General features: G+C 40.9%; 1 protein-coding gene and 1 non-coding gene across 2 annotated transcripts in view; both read right to left on the bottom strand.

Moving 5' to 3' along the window:
* The window catches only part of LOC124595228, a 106,808-nt gene extending 96,097 nt beyond the window's left edge, over nt 1–10,711 (bottom strand). The window contains exon 1 of the mRNA XM_047133883.1: nt 10,375–10,711. Within this exon, the coding sequence (XP_046989839.1) occupies nt 10,375–10,507 (133 nt within the window). The 5' untranslated portion in view covers nt 10,508–10,711. The remainder of the gene's footprint in view (nt 1–10,374) is intronic.
* On the bottom strand, nt 6,882–6,954 carry Trnat-agu. Its single transcript has one exon. It is a non-coding gene; the product is annotated as a tRNA-Thr (tRNA).
* Nucleotides 10,712–24,506: the final 13,795 nt, after the last annotated feature.

Raw genomic sequence — 24,506 nt, 5'->3', positions numbered from 1 at the left:
GTATAATATTTAAAAAATGCATTTGCTCAAAAATTTACTTTATTGCATTTATTAGGTTTAGAAAAAACATTCCTCAATTGCTGCAATTGAAAAGTGTGTCTATGCCGCACATACATCAACAGTTATGAAATACACATATAAATATCCATGCCTTTGTGGCGACATCGAACATCATTATCAACGCCGATCATCTTATCAACTGCAGCAACTATGGACAGGGTCTACCCGTAGCTTAAGTTCACAATCTCTGATTGCCAGTTCCTGTTTGTCTCTCAAACTGTGTGTACCACATGACTGTTTCTTGTGTATGTTCAGCTTATGTTCATGGCAATAAAGTGTAGAATTCTTCATCAAGGTGTCTGTGTATCATTCTACTCCCTGGACACCTGTTATTTCCACACTGGTGATTCCAGACCAAAGCACATCCACCATATACTTAAGGTATACACAAACCACCACCCAGACAATGGATACCAGCGACCGAAAGGGACTTTTCAGATTTTCATTGACCTCAACAGTGTTCTACATGGACTACATGGTACGAGTAACCTGGGACACGACATACAAAAAAGTGTGAGTGAAAGCGACTTCTTCCACTCTCCCATGTGTGCACTCAAAATCCTCATCCTCACATGGCGTCAGCTGCCACCTCACACCACAACAAAGCAGATCAACCCACTTCCTACAGAACATCTTCTGGACCCAACACATGTAATCCACATTACCATCCTATGGGATGCCAGTGTTCACACTCAATGACAATCGTTCAGCCTTCCCCCCTACCGAGACTTGTGCTACCGCATTGGGCTCTCAGGCGATGAACCAGTTCCTACCCAGCAGTGGAACGGCCAGCCAAGCCACACCAGAACATTCCTGGTCTACCTATCGCACCATGTACAAGCAATGGGGTTCCACACACTGCCATCCCCAGATCTAATCAAATAACAGTGCCGTGTACACCACCTAAGATGCCTGCATTTGTAGTAGATCAACGTCATATTTGGCTTGTTATTGTTGAATCAATATTCACCACACACAACATGTTTGATGACGCACCGCAACATGTGACTTTATTGTGTCACTTAGTCAAACATATGGCCATGATCAGCAATAACATACTGTCTCCATCTAAATTGTCCGCCCCCGGTAGCTGAGTGGTCAGCGCGACAGACTGTCAATCCAAAGGGCCCGGGTTCGATTCCCGGCTGGGGCGGAGATTTTCTCTGCTCAGGGACTGGGTGTTGTGTTGTCCTAATCATCATCATTTCATCCCCATCGACGCGCAAGTCGCCGAAGTGGCATCAAATCGAAAGACTTGCACCAGGCGAGCGGTCTACCTGACTGGAGGCACTCGTCACATGACATTTCATTTTCTCCACCTAAATTTAACAAGTCGAGACAGCCAAAATAGCATTGCTCCTGAGACTATGTGAGACCCCTGAACAACAAGTACTTCAAGCCATCCAAGCAGAACAATTAGCAGAAGTCCTCCTTCAAAGTCTTTTACAGACCATAGTGGATCCCTCACTAATGCCTGACATTTCACTGTGGGCCACATTGTCGAGTGAATTGCCACGCAAAATCCAAGCTGCACTAATATGCAATGAAGGACTCCTACTGGACCATAAATTAGCAGATCGCACATACACTTTGCAAAATGGCCACCCACACTACCCAGCAGCCACTGGCAGTACAAATTGCAGGCAGCCATGTTGCACACCGAGTTGGCAGAAGGCTTGCGAACGAAACTTACCCCCTCACCCAAGGTCCTCCGACATGTCCCGCACAGAACAGTGGCAGTCATCTTACCTCCCTACATAGCGGGCCATGAGCGACTGCTACCGAACTTTCCCGAAGGCACACAGCACCACCACAGCCAGTCATCAACCCCAGTTGGCTGCACCACACTCTCCCAAAGCTGACAACTACCGATGGCATGGCACCACTTGCATCGCAGGATACAGACAATGAATGACAGACCATGCAATGGTGATCGTTTCCCTCCCGCTTCAGCAATACTGGATGCAAGTGTTCCCTGCCCAATGCCCAAACATCTCCCACGACCTTAGCTAGACATCAGAGACACATCATCAACAAAGTTCACCACACATCACACCCAGTGAACCAAACCAGTTTGTTTCACCCATAAGTCAGCAGCGACTCCAGGCTCTATGTACAAGATCATCATACCAAACAGTACTTTTTGATGGACTCTGGGTTGGAAATCGGTACAATCCTGATTTACACTCTACTCCCTCAAGCCCCCGGCTCTGCTCCTAAGCTATAAGTAGCAAACAGTCAATTATTGACACTTATGGAACCATCACCTACAACATTGCCCTTGGCAGCAGCCAACACTTCACATGGACACTTCTTTGCACCGATGTCAACTAATCACTGATTGGTGTTGATTTCCTATGACAACTCCATTTCTGCCCGGATTTATGAGGAGTACTGTCTGCACACCAAGTAATGTCACCATCCATGGTACAACTGCTCGACCACTGGCCCCAGCCCCATCACAACACAAAGATACCTAACTTTCAGCATTATGCAGGCTCCAACTGCTACGATCTTCCATCGAGGATCAAGTGAGAACAATCAACCAACAGTAAACTGACTCAAGGAAAGACTGCTACAGGAGGCAAACTCATCCTTTCAGAGGCTACTGCATGGGCATCAAAATCAGCTAGCGGAAGCAGAGTTACAACTAAGGACTCTTCAGTCCTCACATACCACTGCTGCGGAACAACTACCATCTGAGGATATGAACCTGGCAGACTTACAGCATCAGGTGGAGGACCTCCACACCAGAACGCAGAAATTCTCTGCCAGTTCCGGCAATGACAACTAATACCATAACACTGATGAATCATTGACCCTGATGCTGCTCTACCTGAGCTCCACAGACACTACCGGTGACATGCACACACGCCACTGCCACAAACAAGCAGTGGAAACCAACTAACATTGCAGTAATCTGCTTGAGACTTCGCACATGTCGCCTCTTACCAACAGCAAATAACCACCTTCGAGAAACATTCTGAATGAAAAGGTCAGTGCCAGTCAAACAGGTGACTGGGCACTGATCTCCCCCTGCTATGGCATTACTAATGGCACAGTGGACAGAATCATAATAGGAGGACTGTCCATCTCTTGAAAAGTGCACCGCCTCTCTCCCGAGAAATGGCACATTGCCAAAGCCAGTTTAGACAGGTTGCCTAACTTGGTCACTATCTGCCCTTCAAACAGCCCTTGGGCTTCACCTCTACCTATGGCCTGCAAAAAAGATGGTACTTTTCAAATATGCAGGGACTACAGAATCCTCAATAATCGGACAATTTCGGATCATTACCCGCTATCCAACATCCAGGACTTTGCTCATACTTTATCGGATGCCACGATCTTCAGCATCACTGACCACTGAAAGGCATATTAGCAAATACCAATGGTGATTGAAGGCATTGCTAAAACTGCAATTACCACTCCCTTTGGGTTATTTGAATACATATTCATGCCATTTGGACTATAACATGTGGCTCAAACATGGCAGTGATTCATCGACTTTGCCCTATGCAAATTCCCATTCTGTTTCACTATCTGGATGACATACCAATGTACTCTGCTAGACCCCAAGAGCACAAAGAACACATAAACAGGTTTTTCAAGGCACAGAACAGCTAAATGTAGTCATCAACACCGAACAACGCCATTTGCATTGGCAGAGCCTATCATTCCTAGGAAGTTCTGTTTTATCAGCAGGGATCAGGCCAACAGAACTACCTACCAGGAACTCTGCAGATTTCTAGGAATGGTAAATTTCTACTGGTGCCACATTCTGCAGGCAGTCAAAATCCAGGCATCCCTCAACAACACCCTTTCCAGAACCAACACCAAAGGCAACTGAACTGTTCCATGTTCAAAGGCTTTTGAGGCAGTCACTACAAGGGGTCATGACCCTGGCCCACCCCTCACCAATGGCCCACCTGTCAATCACTACTGGCGCTAGCTACAGCACCATTGGGGCAATCCTACAACAGACAGTTAATGGTACACCAACTCTTGCAATTCTTCTCACACAAACCACAGATATCGCAGAAGTTGTTGACCACATATGATGGTGAACTACTCATCCTCTATGAGGCAGTAAAATATTTCAGAGAGGACATCGAGGGCCGCCCTCTCACACTTTTCACCAACTACCGCCCCTTGGTACACCTTAACCTGATAGGTCAGCTCTTGACAGACATAGAGCAGCATGGGGAGGGGGGGGGGGGGGGGGGGACAAGGTGGCAGACTACATGTCCTGTATCCACACCATCAGTGCCCTAATTAACTAAGAGGACCTAACAAATGCACAAGAACGTGACGAACTCTTATGTGAAGGCTTAGGTAACTGCAACAGAGACCTAAAACTCGATCAAATTAAGCTCCCCAACTCTTATGTCAAAGTTCGGTGTGGCACATTGCTGAGAATACAATCCCCACTGACCACCATCCCATTCAGAAAATCAATTTTTGACAGTCTTCATAACCTGTCACACACCATGGTTCACCACATGATGAGGCCCAGAACATTTTGTTTTGTCGGGGGTTCAAGCTGACTGCAGGAAATGGATGAGGGCATATGTTCTGTGCAAGTGCAGCACAACCAGATGGTACGCATCCCCCTCGTTCCCCCACAAGGCACCTTCATATTAACTAAAGGATGCTTCCAGCACGTAGACTTAGACTTAATCGGCCCCCTATCCAAGTCCAAAGGCTATAACACATCTTATCGGTTATCGATTGCATGACCCACTGGGTAGAAGCAATCCCCTTACATGCCGTAACAGCCAAGTCAATGGCATGGGCCTTCACTAACAGTTGGATTTTTCGTTTTAGTTGCTCCCTATCCACCACAACCGACCAGAGCCAACAATTTGAATCCATCCTCTTCACTGAATTATGCAAACTATGTGGCATGCAATGATTCCATACAATGGCCTACCACCCTCAGAGCAAAATGTTAGTGGAAAGATGGCACCGGATTTTGAAGGCCTCCTTAATGTACCACAACACGCAATGGACAGACGCTCTACCACGGGTTCTGCTAGAAACCCGGGAACCATACAAGGATGACCTCAAGTCATCACTTGCAGAGGTGTTGTGCAGCGACAGCCTTACTCTCCCAGCAGACTTTCTCTTTCCCACCAATTGTAATTGCAGAGCTACCCGCATTAGTTCAGAAGATCTGATGCCATGTCAACAATTCCCTCACACTCCTGCCGCAACACCCATGAGTTACAACCAACCTTTGTCCACAAGGGGCTAAGGGAGTGTTCTCACTAATGCCACATGATGACACAGTCCATGCCAAACTCCAGCAATTGTGTATTGGCCCGTACAAAGTATTCCGATGGGAGGGAGAAAACATTCTCAATGCTGCAGAATGACAGACACACAACTGTATCAGCCTCCAACTTACACCAGCCTGGGTGTTAACAGCAGAAGAGAACATAAACCTCTCCAAACCTCATAGCTCAGCCTCCCACACCCTCAACATTCCGATGTGGTTCTCCAGCCCCACACAACAGTGAAACCAGGACTGGAGACGATTCCACACATCACAAACACCGCTGATGATGACACTCCCTGTTCCTGGTATGGAAGTTCCCTCCACCCTGCACCGTTTCTATTGGACTATGAACGGGTGTAAACCATCTCCTCCCTGCCCGCTACACGGTGCTCCATACTGGAAGGGCAGGGGGGGGGCTCCGTGGCGACATTGGCTGCCAGTATCGACAACGGCCAACTTATCAACTGCAGAACCTACGGATATGGTTTATCTGTAGATTTAGTTCACAGCCACTGATCACCAATACTCGTCTGTCTCTTGAACTGCTCGAGTGTTTCTTGTGTATGTTCAGTTTATGTTCATGGCAATAAGCTGTGGAATACTTCACCCAAGTGTCTGCACATCATTCTATTCAACCCTGATTGCCTCTTATTCCCACACCTTCTTGATCAGTATTCAGTAAATCATCATGGGATGTACAATCATCTTGTGGTGAAGAATCTGAAACTACAGGTTATGGCAATTCTTCCTCTAGTGAAAACTCCAGCAGCTCATCTCAGATTCATGAGTTAACCCATTTAATAGCATTTACAATGTCCTCTTCTGTTCTTAGATATTTGGCCATAACAAATGCGTATGTTGCAGACACTATTTATCCAGACAGAATGCACTACTAACGCTGTATTTCATGGAACAAAGCACTGGCTGCATTGTACTTGTGCACACATTTGAACATGTTTCATCCTGATCTCTCTTCCCTCCACTACTAGGAAATTGCAGAGTCATCTGGTAGTGGCATAAAAGTGAGTTTTGAGATTGTTGGACAAACACAATAGCTATAAAAACAAGTGAAGCGATACAAAATATGAGATTACTATAATGGCTGCAGCAGAGGGGTCAGAACTGACCAGTCTGCAGTTCTAAGTGAATCTGGGTCTTGGTCTGTTTTAAGGTTCCCCTCAATGTCTCAGAATTTCATCAGTCTGGGCAATAATGCAACACAGTGATCAACAAAAGAATTAAGGAACAGGTCACTAGTGACCCAGCCATAGTTCTAGTGTTAAACCAAACAACTGCAGGAACTAAATTGTGGTCAACATGTCATCCCCCCACTGTGGCATCCAGCAAGCTAATCATGAACTTCTTTGTCATACCCATAACTAATAAAAAACAAAATTAAGTACAGGTGGCGTCTGTTCTTTCAGACATGTCCAAAAGAACAGACGCCATTTTGATCCAGCAGCCACTACAAATCAAAAACAAAGGAATTACAGATGTGCTGCAGCGGAGCATTGATATAAATCAATCAGGAAAGTTGAAAATTTGTGCTGGATCAGGATTCCAACCTGGGTCTCCTGCTTACTAGGCAGATGCTCTGACCACTAAGCCATCCAAACATGGTCATCACAACTGCACGGGATACCCTAGCATGCCTTCTATCAGATGCAAATTCTCAACTTAACCAAACACTACAAACGTAGAGCTCCTTGCACATTATCTTCATTATATATATTAAGGTGAGAACTGCCAATGATCTCTTCGGTAAGGATGCACACTAGGCTCGAACTCTTATGGGAAGTGGCAAAGTGCCGTGAGTAATGAGGATAATGGGCAAGAGGCACTACATTCGTAGTGTGTGGATAAGTTGAGAATTCAGGTCAGATGAGAGGTTTGCTAGGGTATTCCATGCAGTTGCAATGACCAATATGTCCAAATGGCTTAGTGAACAGAGCACCTGCCTAGTAAGCAGAAGACCCAGGTTCGAATCTTGGTCTGGCACAAATTTTCATCTTTACCCATTGATTTATATCAGTGACCACTTGTAGCCAATGCCTGTAATGCCTTTGCATATAAAATCAAATCTCCAACCATAAACAATGCACTACACTAATCAGTAACTTCAAACCTGAAAACTGTCCACAATTGCCAACATCAAAATAACTGACTAACTGCCAAAAGAAAGCTCTTCCAATACTGTTCTCACAAACAGCAATCAAGAAGTCCGAAGAATCACTAACATCACTCATAAACAATTTAGAAACATAAAGATCCAACACTAGGGAGTGCCACTGCATACACATATAAGCCCTCTGCAAACATGATCTATTTCAAACAAGCCTTGCCACCATAATGCCACGGAAAACAGTTACATCACAAGTCAAAGCAACAGGCACCACTGCAAACTTCGGGTGACCCTCTGATTTTGTGGTGCATTTATAGAATGGTGAAGGGGTTAAAGGTACATATTGGACACCCCCCCCCCCCCCCCCCAAAAAAAAAAAATCTTAGTTTTGTTGACAGACTGCTCTTCAACACAGCCAAAGACCTGGATTAGATTTAAAGGTGACAATTTGATTGTGGGTTGGCAAAAACCCAATGAAAAAAACAGAGATGTGAAAATCATGTTGCCCATTTGGTAACATCAGCCTTTACTATGAATAAGAAGGACGGACAAATTCAAACAACCACCTGTTATGCACATATCTAACAAAGCATTCGCACATAGCTCGAGTCATCTGGATTTTTCACTATATGTGCTGTGCTGGATGGCATCACTGCAGTACAGATTTGAAAGACTAAAGGTTTGACTAATTTTTATTTTACTTGAGGAGAAATTATATTTCTAAAATTTTGATGCGTGTAGACAACAGAGACATTCTGTATGCAGTACAGTTTGTTCTTGCCAGTGCACATGCTCCCACATGGCATGGTGAGATGTTTTATTGTTTTATGATAGGATAATTGATTACCATCAAGGAGTATAGGAGGAACTGTTTCAGTAAAATGTATGCTTCAGCAACTTTCAATGTGGTATGAGGATAACCTGTGACTTCTTTTGGTTTAGTTTAAGACAAAGAATTCAAGCCGATCGTGATACTGAACAAAGATTGCCATTTGCACCTGATATGCCAACAGTGATGATCTTAGGTCTGACACCCAGATACAACTGGAAGTTGTTAACCTGTATGTGAAAATTACAAGAATATTGCACAGGCAAATATCACTGATGTACAGTGGGAGGAGAGGAACAACAACAACAACGGCTCTAAGATTGAAACCTGTGTGACTCCATAATGCACATTTTTCCATAATACCCTCTTTTACCCACGTATGACTCACTGATACATATTTTGGAGATAAATATTGAATGAAAATACTGTACTGTTACAGAAATACAGCTGTTTCATTTCCATTATTAATACACTGAAATCAACAGTTTCAAAAGAGTTGCAGAAATCAAGCAGTGTCAAAACTGACACTTCACAACTGGATCATTTCCAAGCCATTTTCAGCGAACATTTGATATAACCCTTATGGTAATGTGAAGGAATAACAGTAGGGGACATCAATCACAAGGTTTTTGTTTAATTGTGAACTGTATACAAGCAAGCAAATCTATTTCATACAACAATTAGTCCCAAGTCATCGACCATTATCAACTATTACACCAAATGTCCTTCACCAAAATCATATTGTAGTTTTGAAACAAATTATGAAATGTTTTGATAAATGCAACCTTATGCTGTAAAACTCCAAAAGATTGAGAGATAGGTGATGACCTTCAGGCTAAAAGTCACAATACATAATAAATAACCATCCATGGCTTATTTTATGTTGTCAGCCAATTTGATTCAGGCAGTTTCTAAACTACAGTGTTTTCAGACGCTTGTTGCACAGGGAGCAGAAATCTGATCCTGCAACACAAGCAACTTTGGCTCCCTCCATGTAATGCAAGCAAGAACTTGTACTTTGAAAGACAGGTGAGCCACAATGGTGTCATACTTCATAATACAACGTCAGAATACATCAATAAATTAGGTGACAATAGGGATTTTACTAAAGATTTAGAACATTTATAATTGAATTGAAGTGTTTCACAATCAAAGGGAATATGATAGCCTACAGAAACAGGCTACTACTCACTGCACAATATAGCCTGTTTTTAATCTTATAACAAGTGCACAGTTTCCACTGTGTGTGTGTGTGTGTGTGTGTGTGTGTGTGTGTGTGTGTGTGTGTGTGTGTGTGTGTGTGTGTGTGTGTGTGTGTCGGTCTTTAGACAAATCATTTCTGATGTTGTTCATCTGTTTATCTCTGTAGATGATACAAATGCAAATACACCAACTCAATGTATTCACTCTGATGCAAGGTTAATAAAGTGGTGTCACTGGAAGTTTGGGGTAAAATTGTGAGTCATACTATTTCATCCAGTAAATCTTAGTCTGCTGTGTGATATGTTCCAATTTTGTCAGCTTACAATTTTTTGGTCATCTTCATAATTCAAAATTCTGTGAATATACTGCTACAACACTCTTAACAAGTTTGTTTTCTGTGTCAACAGAGTATCAAGACTGATGCTCTTTTTATCATAACCTCGCATCTTGTTTCTATATTCAAAAGTGCATAAGAATAGATTATTAATTATTTGAACATATATTTCAATGTCACTCACTCTATAATCCATTGATTACATTCGTAAATGAACTCTTTGACTAATGTTATCGGTTTGAGGACATATCGAGAGATACAAGCAGGAAACGGCTGTGTCGCAGCATAAGCAGATGCCGTACGATATTTATCACACAGCAGCAAATACTTCTAAGGAATGTATGGCAACCTATCCATTTCGTCCATCAATCTTATTCTTAGCATTTCAATCACCTGAGCGCATTATCAGCTCAAAAAACAGAAGCTACTTACAAACGCTGTTCCCAAGTTATTTCTAGCATATCCTACTCGTACTAGGCTACACTTTTTCACCAGTAGCCTACGGCATATAATCACGTAATCAGCGTTACTAAGTAATGTATATTTACCTGAACTACCGACGATCGCAGGAATGTGGCTGAGGAGTTTTTCTAAGTATGTGTCGTCGACTAACTTGCAGTCAGAGTTCAATAGACCATGTAAAACCAATCTAAGTTTTTCTTCTGTGTTTACAGCAGACATTTTCAAGCTCAATCGAAAAAAACAACAATCGGTTACACAGCGTTGAACGGGTGGAAAATATCAAATCAACAACATACAACTGTCATTCCTTCCAAAGCTTGGTCAAACTTCGCAATATAACACTCCTCACCTTGATCAACACACAACATAGCCACGACTATTCGTGAAACAAACAAACACAAAGATAATGTCAGAGTCTCAAGTTATCATGGGAATCTTTAGTATATAGTCTCTGGAAACGGTTCGAAAAGCTACATTTTTACATTCTCTTTTATTTCATTGACTTCCAGCATGTAAACTTTCAGCATCACAATTTAAATAATATTGGTACACAAACACGCAGCAAAGTAACATTTATCTTCAGGTAGAGATTGTCCTGCATATGTTACAACGACACAATTTATAGCTAACCATTTAGTTGTTAATTCATTTCCTTACTTAAGTTCAATGGTCACAGTTACATTTAAATTTTTATGTCTTTTTCAGCTAGTAATCTGTATATGGCGTTGCAGGTCCTTCTGGTTGTGTCTCCGATAACTGTGATCGTGAAAAACGGCTGGCAGTGACCAGTTTAAGAGCTCCTTTAAAATGTTGACTCCGCCTTTCTTATTGCGTCTACACTGAAGTAAGCTGTAGTTTATATCACCAATTGTTTCTTCTTCACACGACAGTACGGTGTCTCCGATACGCCGATTTTATGTAAATGAGAAGGGAAAAATCCATGATTGAGGCGCATTCTCCCAGCGGATGTTATGGTTTTCCTTTAATGTTTTGGCTTCGCAAACCATGGCTGTCGTGGTATGACTGTCTGTATACGAAAATTTATGACAATCTCTTGTTTGTCGACTTTCATTCCATTCTTCATGTTAGGAGAGAAGCACTTGTTCTTTTACTCCTGGGAGGTATTCTGCGTATGGGAGTTTAATGTCCATTAGACTTTCGCTGCTGATCACACCTCTCGTTAGTTTATCGGCTTTATCATTGTACAGAATGCAGTAAAGTGATTTGACCCACACAAATTCTATAAACCAACCAGTCTTCTTAGCTTGGTGATAATGATCACTATGTCGAGAGTGTATTTATTAGTTCTTTTGTCCCACTTCCTGTAACTAATTCCGTTCAGAACGCTTTGAGACTGGGTAACTATTAGTGTCTTGGGTATTTCGAGAAATTTTGCTTATTTGATTGCCTCTATAACAGCGAAAGTTTCAGCTAGAAATATGGAAGTGTCCCCTGGTCGTTGAAACTTGCTTCTGTAGATTCTGGAGAGAAGAAAGCGCATCTGGTATGGTTTTCCAACCCCATTTCTGAGCCATCTGTATATAGTTGAAGATATCCTGCCCATTTTTCTGCCAGGTGTGATGTAGGTGGTAACTGCCCACATCCCTTTCCTTTGCTGGAACAGTTGACGTATGTTATAGGAATATTGTGATAAAAACTGTGGGAGTCATATCGGAACATGGAAGAACCTCTGTTTGGTATATTTTATTTTGTAGATGTTTCCCGTGTTCATTATGATTGTAGAAATAAAACTGCTGTGTCCTCACATTTCTGTTATTCCCGATTTTAGACAGCTTTTCACACTTCTTTATCAGTCAACATTCAGTGTTTGCAGTTCGTTGCAAGATACAATGATCACACAACATTATTCTGCGAATATGTAAAGGCATTTCTGATGCTTCCTGGAAAAGAGCACTAGTGGGAGAATGATGTGTAGTTCCTAGGCATATGCATTAGTTTTGTGTACAGCAGTTTATCCACCAACGCTAGGCACTTGGTAGCAGCATTATGAGAGACCGTGCATCGACAGTATATATGGTAACGTATCGACATGGTAAAGAGTGAGCAGAGTGTTAGGGTGAGCTCCTAGCCATACTCTTGTCACCAATCTGATAAGATTCAATGCTTTTTCATGTGTACTGAAGACGGTTTATATATGAGGAACCCAACTCATTCTGGAATCGAAGAGAGCACCAAAAAATCTGACCTGATATGTTAGTGGTATTTTATGACTGGAGAGTTTTGCACTGTTGAAGCATCTTGGTGTAGTTTGGTCTGTGAAAGGGACAAGTACCGACTTTTCTGGAGAAATCTGTAACCCACAAGCTATCTAATGTTTGATCCAGTGCATCCATCGCCTTTGATAACTCACACAAAGGCTGGTCGCCACAGATTAACAGCTATCATCAGTATACCGGAAGATTTTAACTGGGGAAGGGATAATTCTCTCCAGCTCGTTAGTATATAGTCCGAAGAGTCTGGGGCTGGGGATAGCTCCTTCTGGAAAATCGATAGTAATACAACGTAGTCCAATTAATACATTACAGAACTGAAACCATATGTGTCTTTCGGAGAGGAAGGTGCTGGATCCATAAATCATTTTTGGCGGAATTCCAATGCTTTCCAACTTCTGTAGCACTACAGTTATTGAACATTATCATATGCTCCAATATCAAGGTAGACAGTGGTTATCTTTTCTTGTTGTTACATAATGAATATCTGAGGTTAAGATGTTTAAATTATCTATTGTTTCCATGCCTTTTCTATATCCTTACTGACTCGATGACAGTATCTGATTTGATTCTAACTACCATTCCAAACGATTATTTTAGCAGGAGCTCTAAGGTTTTGTCGATACAGGGAGATAGATTGATAGGTCTATATGAGTTGGCCTGCTGTATATCTTTATATAGTTTCAATATAGGTTCCACTACTTGAATTGTTCAAACTTCTTTAGTATGTCGTTCATCCACATTGGGTTAAATACCGGTAACAGTTTTCTGAGTGCTATGTCTGGGAGATTTTCTATCATCTGGTAGTGTATATCGTCCTTTCCACGTGTAGGCGCCACCCCCTTCTTAATGCCCTTCATTACATATGCAAATGGTACCACTACCAGATGACTATAATTCTGTTTCTCCAGGGGGCAAAATACCGGCTCAACTGTGAAAGCTAGTGAAATTAAATTCACAAATTCTTCAAGCCATGTGTCGCTTAATGGCTGACGCTTTGTGGAGTCTTTATTTTGGAAAACATTCATTTCCTCCAAACGTAGGCGACGCTAACGTTGTTATTTAAAGATTCACAGAAATTTTGCTAGCTAGTCTTTTAACAGCCTTCGAACTTTCGCTGCTATATTTCAATATGCATTGAAGTTTTCTACATTTTTTCTCTTTTTTTTTTTTTTTTTTTTTTTTTTTACAGAATTCACTGTACATAAGTTTGCACTGTGATACGGATCTAGGGCACTCTGGTGTCTACCAAACTGGGGGCTGTAGCTTGAGAATGATGACTTTCTTTTGTCTTGAAATGGAAGTTGTTGCTGCGTCTTCAATAATTGAAATTAACTGTTGGTAGGCATCTTTTGGAGCTAAGAAATTACTGAAAGGCTGAAACGTCTCCTGGACTGTAGCAGTGTACTTCGGTCAGTAAGTGTCCATGATTTTCCACTTACTGCCTGTACGTATAATTTCTGATTTATTTATAGGTAATTCTACAGTGATTTTCAGAATAAGACGATCCGAGCCAAGAGAGACTCGTCTAACTGTCCACTCCGTTTCATACAATGCCAAATCGATGGCCTATGGTCGCCTGTTTAGGTTATGTATCATAGTAGGAGAGCCATCGTTTAGAAGAACTAAATTGAGATTTTCGAGAAGTGTGATCAACACTCTGCCATCCACATAATCTATTTCCCAACCCCATAGTGAGTGGTGGGCGTTGAAGCCTGCGCAACAGAGAAATTGCTTTTTAAACTGGGCAATAATGTCCTCCAGTGAAAGATTTCGTCTTTTACACGCAAGTGGCTTGTAAATGCCGACAATGGTGAAATAATCGTTAGAGGACTATATTACAGCAGCAGTCTGTTGTCCTAATGTTAATGTCCAATATTTTAAATCATGTCTGTAATTAAAATGGCTACTCATCCTTATTTTCCACTATCTCTGTCGTTTCTAACACTGTGTGTCCTTTGAATTATATTCGTTGGGTTAGTTGAAACCAAGTTTCGCAATTACAAGCTACTGACATGTGGTTGCTGCTAAGCTGCCGATGAAGACTTTCTCTATTCAAGATCTTTGATCGTGCATTCCATTGGAGTACTTTAAAAGCCATTGTCAGATCTGAAGAAGTTTTCAACAGCGTTACTTATAAGAACCTGTTTCATTACCATGTCTGCCTAATTTTTAAGAGAAAGAACGATCTGCATTATTAGAGAACAAAGCGTGTTAATAGTAGTTTCCCGATCTGTATAAGATGTTACTAGAGGAGGAGGAGGATACAGGTTGTTTTGTATTAAATTCTGTGGACCTTGAAATTCGTACAACATATAAAATAAACCCTGCTTATATGAACTGCGGGTAAATGTTTTTTTTTTGTTGTTTTTTTTTGTGTAAGATGTGGGAACTGGAACCAATAAGACTAGAAGTTTAGCTTCCTTTTGTAGTCTTTTGTCCGTCATATTCAAAACACACAGGTTTCTCATTTTCTTTAGGCCAGTCACTAGGAGAGAGCTCTCGTGTTGTAGAAACACCAGCAGTAATCTGCACAAATGATGGTTGCAGTGACGAGACGGCGGTTGCGTAAGAAGCGCTCTAGCTTTCGTTGGGCTTTGCTTCCATGTGATGTTAACAAATCGAACAACAGCGATCAGTGGCGACGGCATTCCGTTGCAATACAAACACCTGGGATCTTGGGGATGTGAATACTGGGAGGTTTCACGGGCTCCCGCAGTTTTGGCACAGCGAGCGACACTGCGAACTTAAATGGAAATATCTGAGGAAACTATGACATTGCAAAACTGACTGGACATACTGTTCAACAGGGCATCGCATACCACACAAATATACATCTGGGGGAAGTTGGTAAGACTTTCATCTCATCCATTTTCAATTACTTTCTTTGTGAACCATTGTACGTTTGTAACTAAAAATTCTGATTTTATTTCTGCATGGACGTCTTGGAGAGACAACGCAATTTCAATATCACATATGACTCCCTATCTCATTGTTAGGAAATTAGTAATATAAGTCTGTACATTTTCCTGTCGAAAAACATCAAGGAGCCCTAACCTATTTGTGGACTGCCCAGTTTTGACTTCAGTTTGATATATGTTTCTGCCAATACCTGAGATATTAACCATTTCATGTCTTAAGTTGTTCTGTAAAAAACATTCTTCCAAGGGCCATCGCATGTAACTTTTCCTACATTACCATTTTCTCCCTCAACAAAGGCGATATAGGGACCGCCGGCCGCGGTGGCCAAGCGGCTCTAGGCGCATTAGTCTGGAACCGCTCTACTGCTATGGTCGCAGGTTCGAATCCTGCCTCGGGCATGGATGTGTGTGATGTCCTTAGGTTAGTTAGGTTTAAGTAGTTCTAAGTCCCATAGTGCTCAGAGCCATTTGAACCATTTTTTTCGATATAGGGACCCATGTCTGTTGGCTGATGTGTATTATCGTTTCTAGCGTATTTTCTGTTGCTAGTAAACGTCTTACGTCCTGTAGGATGAAACTCCTGTAGTCACTGAATTGTCAACGTCTTCACGACTAACAGACTCTCGGGAAGCATTCTGCCTATTATCATTCCTACCACCTGCATTTACCCTCATATTATTGTCTACACCAACAACTTCCACAGTTCAAATGGTTCAAATGGTTCTGAGCACTACGGGACTTCACTGCTGTGGTCATTAGTCACCTAGAACTCAGAACTACTTAAACCTAACTAACCTAAGGACGTCACACACTTCCATGCCTGAGGCAGGATTCGAACCTGCGACCGTAGCGGTCGCGCGTTTCCAGACTGTAGCGCCTAGAACCGCTCGGCCACTTCGGCCGGCGCTTCCACAGTGTATGCGACATTAGCAGCGGCTACCCTACCTACATCGCCTTAAACATTATTACTGTGCTTTTCACTTGCCTCTCCCTTCTTTGGTGCATTTGCGTCCAAAGCTGTTACCTGCTGGGATGATGGTGATGGGTTCTTGCCTTTTGTCGCTCGGTGTTGTTTGTTAGACACTGCGATGAGATATCTGAATCTGATGAATGCTGATCCAACTCCATCTGATAGTTCTGAGAGCGGTAACCTTGAGAGCTCATTTAGATTGTACCTCGTTGATGCTCTTCAGTAATTACTACTGTTGAAGGAGGGTGTATCAACACTATTTTAATGTTGTGATGCATGTGCAAAGCCATAGCCGACCCTTGGCCCAGTTCGACCGGGAACTCGTCTTATTTTCTATTTTAAAAGATAGCTGCTGAGAGAAATCTCCCAGTGAGGATGTTTTAACACGTGTTACCTACGATTTGACGGCAGTATATCCAGCAGATACACTAAGATCATTTGATAACAGTTCCACGAAATACCTGATGGAAACGGTACCGTCAGCCGCATGAAGCCCAAGCGACTGCTCAGACCGACTGCCTCAACTGCAAACAACTAATCTGTTGTTACCTGCTTTGCTGAGAAATTTTTTTTATAACTCTTAATAATTAATCAGTCTTTCTCAATATCCTGAGAGCCATCCGAAAAACAGCGTTATTTTGTTGCTAACCTAAGATAACTCGAATTTTGTTTCTCATTTCTAGCTGTGCAACAGCACTTTTCAAGCTAAGATAAAAACAGGCTTAAGCATACTGTTGCTTTATATGGGAATGAACTGCATGAGTCAGACTGACTGGTGTAAAGCCGACTCACACGGAACGTCAACGGAATGGAACAAAAAGGCAGGCGAAGTCACCAACAAATTAGACATATGATGGACAGTTCATACTAGATGCAAGCTTAACACAAAGTCATTTCGTTTATTCCAAAACAGAACGGTGAAAGTAAGGTTACAAGACACTACCTGTGATTCAAAAAGTCACAAGCGACTGCTCAGATCGACTGCCTCAACTGCAAACAAATTATCTGTCGTCACTTGCTTTGCTGAGAATTTTTTTTTTTTTTTTTTTTTTTTTTTTTGCTGCAAACACTCTAACTCTTAATAATTAATCAATCTTTCTCAATATCCTGAGAGCGATCGGAAAAACAGCGTTATTTCGTTGCTAACCAAAGATAACTCGATTTTTTACGTTTTTTCTTATTCCTAGCTGTGCTGTGTCAAGTATCATAATTAACGCCAATTCACACTAGACGCCAATGGAATGGAGTGACATGCGATGTCACTGTAAAAATGTGCTGCGCTCAAGGTAGATGGAGCGTCAACACAACGATAATTCGTTTAGTTCAGCATCACACGTCTAAAATGAAACTATGAGATACCATCCATGATTTAGAATATAGTATCAGAATAAAGGATCTCGCAATGATAAAGTGTATTAATAGTCAATCGAACTATATGACTGACGTTCTTCAAAACGTTTGTGTCTCCAGCTTCAGAAAATAGTTGATAGCATATCTACTGAAGCAACACTGACTACTACCATTGTCCCTGTATGCGCTCTTTACCACTGTATATCCTTCTGTCCTTCCTCTTTTTCCTTGTATTCCTAGCTGGTGCAGTTTCCTTAAATTTTCTGTCTCCAAAACTTACAATGCAGATAACATCAATTTTGTACATCTATAAATTCTTTTTACATCTACCACTATCATGATTGATATTATTATTATTATTATCACTATAAGTGAAAGCAGTAGTGGAAGTGCTGCCAGTATTACGTTTATTAAGTCATAGCCAGTATTATTTACTCACGTTGAACCTACAGACAGTCAAATAATGTTAGTACTAGTTGTCATTTTTATTTCTTATGTATTTGTGATGTAAAAAAGGCACCCTATGCGTGTAACTGTGGTCTAATGTAAGAGAAGGCCTGATGGCCCTAATCAGATAAGCTAAATAAATAAAATAAAGAGAAGGGGGCATGTTATTTGTGTTCTTCTGGGAGTTGAGTGGACGTTTTCGTAACAGGTTTGTTAAAATAAATGGAGAGTCTCAAAGTATGTTGGCATATACTACAAACATTATTGTTTAATCTGTTTAACCACTTTATATTTATCAGATTAGAAGTACTTTGTTGTCCAGCAGATCCTTAGTTAGGAGATCTTCCAGGATGTCGACTATTCCAGAAAAACAAGACCACACAATAAAAGTTACAAAGAAAGACAAATATGCAAATATATCTCCCACAGATCCCAAATCAAATAGTCCTCATAGATGTAGGATAAATCAAAACAATCTTTAAACACATATTTGTCAAGGTAATAAATAAATTGTCACCCTACATGTACATTCAACACACTGATGTGGAAGAGGTAATTATTATGCTATTATAGCCTTGCATCATGAAATAAAAAATATTTTACAACACTTATTTTCAATGACTGAATCTATATAAAAGTCAGACTGTAGTAATACTCGCAAATTTGATATTATTTAAATATATAAATTCATTTGTTTCTACGAAGAAATTCATTGCTGGAGTATATAATTCTTTAGGCTCCTCTAACTTTTTTAGTAACTAAAATTTTCATAGCCTGCTAGCACTTTATCGGAAATGTGTCTTCCTGAATAATGGACAAATTTCTGGACCAAAGTAAAGTGACTTTAGATGTTTGTGAAAATTATTCTTATTTCTAGTATTGACTCCATCACTTGAGCTGTTGATTTGAAAAAGAGATATATTTCTAATGACAAATTTCGTTAAGGAATAAATACACTGGGAAGCAAGCCTCTGTAGAATGTTCTTGGGTTCACACTACGATTGATTCTTATAAGATGTTTTTTGGACTCAAAAAATTTAACCTAGATTAATGAGTTACCAAAAAAACAATAATCTCATATGACATAGTGCAATGAAAGTAAGCAAATATTCTAGCTTTTTTATTTTTGTATTCAGATGTGTCTGACAACATTCACATTACAAGTAAAGATTTTTTTAGGAGTTTCAGCAGGTCTGTGATGTACTCCTCCCTGCTGAATTTATTATCAAACCATAATCCCAAGACAGTAACACTCTCAACTTCTTTTACCTATTTGTCATTGTATATTGAACATATACTGTCAGGAAACCTCTTACAAGTTCTAAACTGCACATAGTGTGAAAATTTCACTGACCAATCTTTCCAATTTATTGCACTGTTTGTATACCTGCAGAAAAATAAAGGTGGCATATTTATGTTCAAGAATTAAAAAAGACACAGGCCTTAACCAGCAAAGCAAAAAAAGAGATTTTTTCCACCAGTCTCAGTTGCCGAGAAGCAACAGCAAATATTATATGAAATATACAACCTGCTCCAGGAACAAATTCTGAAGCTCTGAATTCAGTATATGATATAAAATTAACTTGAAATGCTAATTAACAATAATTTATTTATGTGAGAGACAATCAATGCATATCCTTTTTTCATCTATACAACTTTAACAATGAACATCAAGAATATGTAAAGACCAACAAAGAATAAAGGAAGCCATGGCAAACAAAAAAAGACAACAGAATAAGCAAGTTTTATGGTTTAATTTGTTGTAAAGTTATTGTTGTTGTTGTTGTGGTCTTCAGTCCTGAGACTGGTTTGATGCAGCTCTCCATGCTACTCTATCCTGTGCAAGCTTTTTCATCTCCCAGTACCTACTGCAACCTACATCCTTCTGAATCTGCTTAGTGTATTCATCTCTTGGTCTCCCTCTACGATTTTTACCCTCCACGCTGCCCTCCAATACTAAATTCGTGATCCCTTGATGCCTCAGAACATGTCCTACCAACCGATCCCTTCTTCTGGTCAAGTTGTGCCACAAACTTCTCTTCTCCCCAATCCTATTCAATACTTCCTCATTAGTTATGTGATCTACCCATCTAATCTTCAGCATTCTTCTGTAGCACCACATTTCGAAAGCTTCTATTCTGTTCTTGTCCAAACTATTTATTGTCCATGTTTCACTTCCATACATGGCTACACTCCATACGAATACTTTCAGAAATGACTTCCTGACACTTAAATCAATACTGGATGTTAACAAATTTCTCCTCTTCGGAAACGCTTTCCTTGCCATTGCCAGCCTACATTTTATATCCTCTCTACTTCGACCATCATCAGTTATTTTGCTCCCCAAATAGCAAAACTCCTTTACTACTTTAAGTGCCTCATTTCCTAATCTAATTCCCTCAGCATCACCCAACTTAATTAGACTAGATTCCATTATCCTTGTTTTGCTTTTGTTGATGTTCATCTTATATCCTCCTTTCAAGACACTGTCCATTCCATTCAACTGCTCTTCCAAGTCCTTTGCTGTCTCTGACAGAATTACAATGTCATCGGCGAACCTCAAAGTTTTTATTTCTTCTCCATGAATTTTAATACCTACTCCGAATTTTTCTTTTGTTTCCTTTACTGCTTGCTCAATATACAGATTGAATAACATCGGGGAGAGGCTACAACCCTGTCTTACTCCCTTCCCAACCACTGCTTCCCTTTCATGTCCCTCGACTCTTATAACTGCCATCTGGTTTCTGTACAAATTGTAAATAGTCTTTCGCTCCCTGTATTTTACCCCTGCCACCTTTAGAATTTGAAAGAGAGTATTCCAATCTACATTGTCAAAAGCTTTCTCTAAGTCTACAAATGCTAGAAACGTAGGTTGCCTTTCCTTAATCTTTCTTCTAAGATAAGTCGTAAGGTCAGTATTGCCTCACGTGTTCCAGTGTTTCTACGGAATCCAAACTGATCTTCCCCGAGGTTGGCTTCTACTAGTTTTTCCATTCGTCTGTAAAGAATTCGTGTTAGTATTTTGCAGCTGTGACTTATTAAACTGATAGTTCGGTAATTTTCACATCTGTCAACACCTGCTTTCTTTGGGATTGGAATTATTATATTCTTCTTGAAGTCTGAGGGTATTTCGCCTGTCTCATACATCTTGCTCACCAGATGGTAGAGTTTTGTCAGGACTGGGTCTCCCAAGGCCGTCAGTAGTTCCAATGGAATGTTGTCTACTCCGGGGGCCTTGTTTCGACTCAGGTCTTTCAGTGCTCTGTCAAACTCTTCACGCAGTATCATATCTCCCATTTCATCTTCATCTACATCCTCTTCCATTTCCATAATATTGTCCTCAAGTACATCGCCCTTGTATAGACCCTCTATATACTCCTTCCACCTTTCTGCTTACACTGGACTCGCATTCGGGAGGACGACGGTTCAATCCCGCTTCCAGCCATCCTGATTTAGGTTTTCCGTGATTTCCCTAAATCACTCCAGGCAAATGCCAGGATGGTTCCTCTGAAAGGGCACAGCTGACTTCCTTCCCCATCCTTCCCTATTCCGATGAGACCGATGACCACGCTGTCTGGTCTCCTTCCCCAAACCAACCAACTAACCAACCTTTCTGCTTTCCCTTCTTTGCTTAGAACTGGGTTTCCATCTGAGCTCTTGATATTCATACAAGTCGTTCTCTTATCTCCAAAGGTCTCTTTAATTTTCCTGTAGGCAGTATCTATCTTACCCCTAGTGAGATAGGCCTCTACATCCTTACATTTGTCCTCTAGCCATCCCTGCTTAGCCATTTTGCACTTCCTGTCGATCTCATTTTTGAGACGTTTGTATTCCTTTTTGCCTGCTACATTTACTGTATTTTTATATTTTCTCCTTTCATCAATTAAATTCAATATTTCTTCTGTTACCCAAGGATTTCTACTAGCCCTCGTCTTTTTACCTACTTGATCCTCTCCTGCCTTCGCTACTTCATCCCTCAAAGCTACCCATTCTTCTTCTACTGTATTTCTTTCCCCCATTCCTGTCAATTGTTCCCTTATGCTCTCCCTGAAACTCTGTACAACCTCTGGTTCTTTCAGTTTATCCAGGTCCCACCTCCTTAAATTCCCACCTTTTTGCAGTTTCTTCAGTTTTAATCTACAGGTCATAACCAATAGATTGTGGTCAGAGTCCACATCTGCCCCTGGAAATGTCTTACAATTTAAAACCTGGTTCCTAAATCTCTGTCTTACCATTATATAATCTATCTGATACCTTTTAGTATCTCCAGGGTTCTTCCATGTACACAACCTTCTTTCATGATTCTTAAACCAAGTGTTAGTTATGATTATGTTGTGCTCTGTGCAAAATTCTGCCAGGCGGCTTCCTCGTTCATTTCTTAGCCCCTATCCATATTCTCCTACTATGTTTCCTTCTCTCCCTTGTCCTACACTCGAATTCCAGTCATCCATGACTATTAAATTTTCGTCTCGCTTCACAATCTGAATAATTTCTGTTATTTCATCATTCATTTCTTCAATTTCTTCGTCATCTGCAGAGCCAGTTGGCATATAAACTTGTACTACTGTAGTAGGTGTGGGCTTCGTATCTATCTTGGCCACAATAATGCGTTCACTATGCTGTTTGTAGTAGCTTACCCGCATTCCTATTTTCCTATTCATTATTAAACCTACTCCTGCATTACCCCTATTTGATTTTGTGTTTAAAACCCTGTAGTCACCTGACCAGAAGTCTTGTTCCTCCTGCCACCGAACTTCACTAATTCCCACTACATCTAACTGTAACCTATCCATTTCCCTTTTTAAATTTTCTAACCTACCTGCCCGATTAAGGGATCTGACATTCCACGCTCTGATCCGTAGAACGCCAGTTTTCTTTCTCCTGATAATGACATCCTCTTGAGTAGACCCCGTCCGGAGATCCGAATGGGGGACTATTTTACCTCCGGAATATTTTACCCAAGAGGACGCCATCATCATTTAATCATACAGTAAAGCTGCAGTAAAGCTGCACTACCAATATAAATGTTGTTGTAGGACATGATGTGCTAGACAGTATTTATTCTGTGATAGCTGTTTGCACATAGTTAGGCAGAGCTAATAAGAAGACATTGCCATGAAAAATGTGTGCACACAGTTGCAGGCATTATTGAAATAATGTTTATGATAATTTCGATTAGTAATTATAAAATTATTATTTCCTGTTCTTAAATTAAAATAATGTACAGTAACAAAATGTATGCCTTTGTTCTTTCAATTGAGAACTATGAGTTAAAGTGAGCTAATGTCTAAACTAACTGAATTGCTTGTTGTGGTTTAGGTATATTAATTTTACTGACAACATTTAATAATATTGTGTCCAAGGACACACAACACCCTCAGAAATCATTAAAAGACAAAGCCAAGTAATATTTATGTAAAACAAAGAATAAACATGTGTCAGCAGTCATGTTGTGGAGCATCAACACTCTGTGCCTCAGTCACATTTGACAATGCAATGCACAATCACTTTATCACTTCTTTCCCCCCCCCCCTTCCTGAGTGCTACAGGTATTTTCTGTTGATGCAGATGTCACATCCAGGTCACATGACAACAGGTTTTGCCAAGGCTGCTGTTGAGTCATTAGGATTGCGGCTTGTCCATGATGGGTGATGATAGTAGTTGGTGAGTCTGTCATGTCTGTGATAGATCTATAAAGTGATTTGTTCATACCAGTGTAGGAAATGCAGAAATCAGGTTCAAAGTGATAAAAGGAGATTGCAGTTGGGGTACCCACAAGATCAACCTTAAACATATTCTCAAACCTGCTGAGGACTGGATTCAGTACATCATGTGGTGGCTGCAGAGAGTAATGCCAAACAAAGACTTGGTCACATTTTCAAGGGTTAGAGATGATAAAAATGTGGCGAGTCTGTTGATCTCTCGTTGCAACAGGACGTAGCTGCTAGATTTTGTGAGCACATCTTGTGGACAAGGGCTGATGCCTCGACAAGATCATTTGGCATGTTGCCAAGGAACTCACTGGGCAATTGAATCGGTTGCCCATAAACAAGATGCACAGCTGTAGCTTCTAACCTTTAGCTATTCCTTAATGAATGCATGAATGCCCAGAAGGGCAACTGGCAGCGTTTCTGTCCAACATTGTGGTTCATGGCACCAAAGAGATGTTTTTAATTGTCGGTGTAAACGTGTCACTAAGCGGTTTGCTGTCAGGGGATAAGCTGTAGTTTGGGTGCACTTCATGTCTAACAAGATGGTGAGTGCATTAAACAGGTAAGATTCATATTGCTTGGCTTCGT

This window comes from Schistocerca americana, chromosome 2 (genome assembly GCF_021461395.2).
Source record: "Schistocerca americana isolate TAMUIC-IGC-003095 chromosome 2, iqSchAmer2.1, whole genome shotgun sequence".
In the NCBI taxonomy this organism is placed as follows: Eukaryota; Metazoa; Arthropoda; class Insecta; order Orthoptera; family Acrididae; genus Schistocerca; species Schistocerca americana.
Note: the sequence above shows the minus strand (reverse complement) of the source record. Positions and strands in the feature narration are given on the sequence as shown.